Source organism: Lycium barbarum, chromosome 6 (assembly GCF_019175385.1).
Source record: "Lycium barbarum isolate Lr01 chromosome 6, ASM1917538v2, whole genome shotgun sequence".
Taxonomy (NCBI): Eukaryota; Viridiplantae; Streptophyta; class Magnoliopsida; order Solanales; family Solanaceae; genus Lycium; species Lycium barbarum.
This window is the reverse complement of record NC_083342.1, coordinates 109,033,427-109,038,435: the sequence shown is the minus strand read 5'-3', so window position 1 is coordinate 109,038,435 and position 5,009 is coordinate 109,033,427. Positions and strand designations below refer to the sequence as shown.

Genomic DNA, 5,009 nt, shown 5'->3' with positions numbered 1-5,009 from the left:
TGAGAAAATTAAAATTTTATTAGAATAAGTTGCAAAAAATTAAGATGCGTAAAGATGAAAACATCACAAAAATGTATATAGGTGTACCAAATGGATTGATTAAAGTCACGGCCTGCTCCACATATAGCCTTAAAATGTTGGTGTGGATACTCAAAATTTTCACATGATATAATAGCTGAACTTTGATAAGCTTATCCTTTCGCTTGTAAATCACCGCCACACTTTTCTTAGCTCCTTCCGTCAACCATAAGTCCGTTGTCACAACTGTTTGCTATCTATATCTAGCCAATTCTGCATTGTCTCTGCTTGTTCCATTGCTCCGAACTTCTGTCTTTCAATTATGCACATCGAGCTACTTGCTTTACTCTCTCTCCTCCTATTCAACCTTCAACTTGCTGAGCCACTCCAGGCTCCTTAAAATCACGCAGCTGAGCAAAAAAAGAAATAAAGAAATCAAGAAAAGAAGAAAAAAAACATTAGTACACATTTAATTAAAGAGAGGGGTTATTTAGAGATATACAATGTCCTACATAGATAGTATAAAGGCTTCCTCATGATTTATAATAGTCGTGAGCTACTCCACCGATTGTTCTTTGGGTTTTGACTTGAATACTCAAATTTTTTCGCAAGCTACAATTTGAAAGAAACCAAATTCCTAAACCACTGGAGTGTATTGTGAAGAGAATATTAATATGAATAATGAAGGTACACAACATCAATCTGATGTGTCAAAAACGTGAAAACCAAACACAATATGACAGTGAATTACAGTTATGGTAAGAATAAAGTATTATGGTAAGAATAAAGTATACGATTAGAGCAAAGTCTCCTAGATAATTGATTAAATGGTCGGTGTCAACGGCCATCATAACAAAATGATGAGATGGATAAAAACCCATTAAAAGGGAACAAAACATGCCAAGAACCACTGACAGTTCTCGGAGATCAGCATTGTAGGTTTTGGAGGAGGTGAAGAGCAATGTAGGCGGAGCAACACTTAAGGGTTGCAAACAAATGCTTTCTTTCCCCTTCCAATTGATGCTTGTCTGGAAACATAACATAGGCTTTTGATGCCTCAATTCCTTCAACTATAATTAAATGATTCATCGTCAGCAAATGGTCCCTCATGCCTTAAAAGAGTCTCATATCAAATCCCTAAGAACCACTTCTTCCTCACTTTAAAGAGAACCCGTCAGGCGATACTTGCTGCACTCGAAGAACAAAAATTAAGAAGTGATAGAACTTCTGCAATTGCACGCCATAAAGGTAATGTTACTAGAAGTAAACTACTATTAAGTTACTTAAGCTTCAGCAAAATGTCCCTTATTTGATACAGAATCCTCATTTCAAGTCTCTAAGAACAAAATTTGCCTCGCTAAATAGAACCTATCAAGCCATTATTTTTTTACATTTGAAGAATGAACATTAAAGAGTGAAACTTTTGTAATTGCACGTCTTAAAGGTAAGTTACTATAAGTGTTATAAAAGCAAGTGAACCACAGTATAAATATTCCCTCTCAAAATTAAATGCAAAGGCTAGAGTCAAGATGAATCAGGATCAGCGATGCTGGATTTTAACCGTGGTACGTCAACCAGAAGCAGAAACTGTCATGGTAAATATTGAAATAGAGATGGAAGTATACCTCAGAGCTGTCTCTATGCCATGTCGTGCCTTCTGAATATACTTGCCTGTGATTTTATATTTGTCGTGTTACCTATCCCGGCTTCTTAACATTTCGGTAGTGAACTGAGCAGACTGGTTTTGCGGATAACTCGAGGAATGCAGATTTTGTAACCTGAAATCAATATCAATGACTGAGAGAAAATTAGTTTTGTAAAAAAAGAATATATGCTAATAATAGGAATAAACATATTGAGACATTGACAATGTTAAGAATTATAACTCGCTCATGACCGAGGAGAAGTAATAGGCATGGCATCAATATCACTTTGCCCTAAAGAAACATTTGGATGCTGGGAACATGAAGCCAGTGGTTCATAAGAAATGAATGGTTGTGATAGCTAATAGGTCCATGTGAAAGAAGAGTCATATTACTCACCAAAATGAAGAGCATTAAACCAAGGCACAGAAACAGTACCTGTGCACCAAAGTGGTGGATACCTACACAGACACATTATCTGTGCGCCAAAGAGGTGGATACCTGCACATTAATGCTGGATCTATCTGCTGCTCATAATATCAATATCTCTGAAACTTCAAGCAGCAAAGATTCTATTATAGTGCCTAACAATCTTGTATTCATGTTTCTACCCTTAAGATAAGTGATAATATCTGCAAAGACAAAATCTGTCCCTCACTTTTTTCTTTTCCCAAATTTCGGCTTGCACCACAGCTCATATTTAATTGTCAAATTAGAAAGCATTGTACATGGTTACAACCTCTTTCAATCATGGAAAGAAAATGGATCATCTTCAAGAGAGTAAGAGCTTCCAGTTTGAAATACGTATTCAGCATCCTTCATTGGATATATGAGTTTAAGTAGCAACTCTTTTATTTCTTCTGACCGACTGTGGGACTTGTCTTTAGCGACAAACTTATGTCTGATATTTTTTATCTCAATCCAACTATAAGCTGCTTCTTTCACTAATCCTCTGTTATCCATGTACCTTCGCAGACTGCGGGCATCATCCCACTTTCCTGCTGCTGCATAGATGTTGGATAGCATAATATACCTGGCAGCATTATCAGGTTCCAGCTCAAATAGAGCTTCTGCTGCACTTCTAGCAAGTTTCAAGTTCCCATGCACCCTGCAAGCACCCAAAAGTGCGCCCCACATTCCAATGTTGTCCGTTCCCCAAGGAGCTCCCTTGATCAACTCCACAGCGTCTCGAAGCCTGTTCTTCCGGCCAAGTAAATCAATCAAGATAGCATAGTGATCTAATTGGGGTACTATACCGTATTCCCTCTCCATTGAATGAAGATATTGGAATCCTTTAGATAATAAACCACAGTGACTACAAGCAGATAAAACCCCAAGAAAAGTTACATGATTTGGTTTTGTATTTGCTTCAATCATTTTGTCAAACATGAACAATGACATCTCTCCGTTTCCGTTGTGGGCAAACCCATTTATTATCGAGTTCCAACTAACTCGATCCTTCCCATCTAACCTTTCAAACAATGTCATAGCAGATATCATGTCTCCACATTTACAATACATGTCAATCAAAGCATTAACTACAAACACATTATGCAAATCAATTAAACATGTATATCTAAAAATGTGTCCATGAACCTGCTTCCCTTTTTCTAAAAGAGGTATATCTGCACAAGCACTTAGAACACAAACATAAGTGGATGCACTGGGAACAATACCTTCTTCCAGCATTTCCTTAAAAATACACAAAGCCTTATCTCCTTCTCCATTTTGAGCAAACCCCGTGATCAAAGCAGTCCAAGCCACCACATTTCTGACCGGCATACGATCAAAAAGTGAGCACGCATCTGCCATTCTAGACGCACGTATATAAGCAACCAACATCGAAGTCCAAGAGAATACGTCAGTCTCGTGCATTTGACAGAAAATAAAATACGAGTACTCGGGTTTACCACATTTCCCATAAGCATCAATCAATGCATTGCAAACCACAAGATTAAACCTCACACCAACCACAGTCGCTAACCCATGCAGTTCACGCAACAACCTCAACGCACCCAAATAAGCACAAGCATTTACCACACCAACAACCGTGAACTCGTCGATAAAGAACTCACACCCACACTGTATTTTCATTCTTTTGAAAAAGCCCATAGCTTTTCCTGGAAACCCGTGATGAGTTAAGCTAGATATTATCGTGTTATAACTCACAACATTTGGTTCAGGCATTATATCGAGCAGCTGGAAGGTCTTTTCAAAAAGACCCTTTTGACTGTAACCTGTAAGTAATGTGTTCCAAGATTGGGTGTTCTTGTTTGACACTTCATTAAAGGCCTGATGTGCATATTCTACAGAGCTACATTTAGAGTACATGTCTATAAGTCGATTGGCAAGGAATGTGTTAAAGTTTAATGCAGTCTTGATTAGTCGAGAGTGTATAAGTCTACCCAGCTTGAGATCATTAGTTCTAATGCATTTTGTAATAAGGTGTGCCAAGTGATTAGGCTCAGAAGATACGGCTTCATTTGGTTGCATTAGAGCAAAGAGCAAAATTTAGTAAATAAACTCGAGTCGATTGACAAGTAAGAAATAAATTAGAGAGATTTGTTAGAAGCTCAAGAATGATTACAATTAAGCAATATAATGAATGATCCTAAAAGCTGAAACTAACAGTCAATATTTGATCAACCTTAATTCGCACCTGAAAATGAGTTTTGAGCTCGTTCCTTCCATAGTTGATATGATAACCCAATTGAATGTAGGCCGTCAGATTCTCCATGTTCACAAGTACTTGATTGTCTTTCCAAATTCCTTTTAATTAGATTATTCTTAATTAACAAAAAAAAAAAATCAGCATTGTAAAAAAGATCAGCACAACTAGATCTTCAATTTTTTATCCAAAAATAAATAAAAAAATCATTATAAGAAATTTAAATATCATTATAAGAAATTTTGTTATGGTCCTTGGATGATGCGTACAATATTTTGGAGATGGCTACACATATACCTTGATTATATATCTTTTAGGAATAATTAGTTTGGTAGTGTTAGGTTGAAATGTAGTCAATCTAATACTTCACGTGCTTGGAAGAATATTGTCATATATCTAATAACAATCAGAAAACAATTGAATAAACTGATGAAAATCGAAGGATAAAAAATCGACTTAATGAGATTTGATTTGATTTCAATATTTAAAAAATTGATTTAATTAATTTAATTTTTTAAGAGAAAAATGATCAAAACTGAAGCATGAATACCCTTAGTAAGAAAATAAACTTGCTGGAGATGTTGTCTGGGCAAACTCAGTAAGCCCGCGCCATTTTTACTCGGGCAATTTGCTGGAATGGCCTTATTTTGGGGTGGTCTTTAATTTTAGTCCCTCAAATT

The 5,009-nt window shown here is 36.4% G+C and overlaps 1 protein-coding gene across 5 annotated transcripts; it reads right to left on the bottom strand.

Moving 5' to 3' along the window:
- LOC132645377 (pentatricopeptide repeat-containing protein At2g21090-like) lies at window positions 1–4,766 on the bottom strand. Of its 5 annotated transcripts, XM_060362331.1 has the most exons (4): window positions 2,100–4,766; window positions 1,644–1,796; window positions 521–1,206; window positions 1–428 (listed from the first exon to the last, which is right to left on the bottom strand). In XM_060362331.1, the coding sequence occupies exon 1, from the start codon at window positions 4,152–4,154 to the stop codon at window positions 2,406–2,408; it is 1,749 nt and encodes a 582-aa protein (XP_060218314.1). In that variant the 5' UTR covers window positions 4,155–4,766; the 3' UTR covers window positions 1–428; window positions 521–1,206; window positions 1,644–1,796; window positions 2,100–2,405. The 5 variants fall into 5 exon arrangements, with proteins under 5 accessions (XP_060218314.1, XP_060218315.1, XP_060218316.1 ...); XM_060362332.1 differs by having other exon boundaries at window positions 531–1,206; window positions 1,644–4,766; XM_060362333.1 differs by having other exon boundaries at window positions 521–630; window positions 1,644–4,766.
- Between the last annotated feature and the right edge of the window lie 243 nt (window positions 4,767–5,009).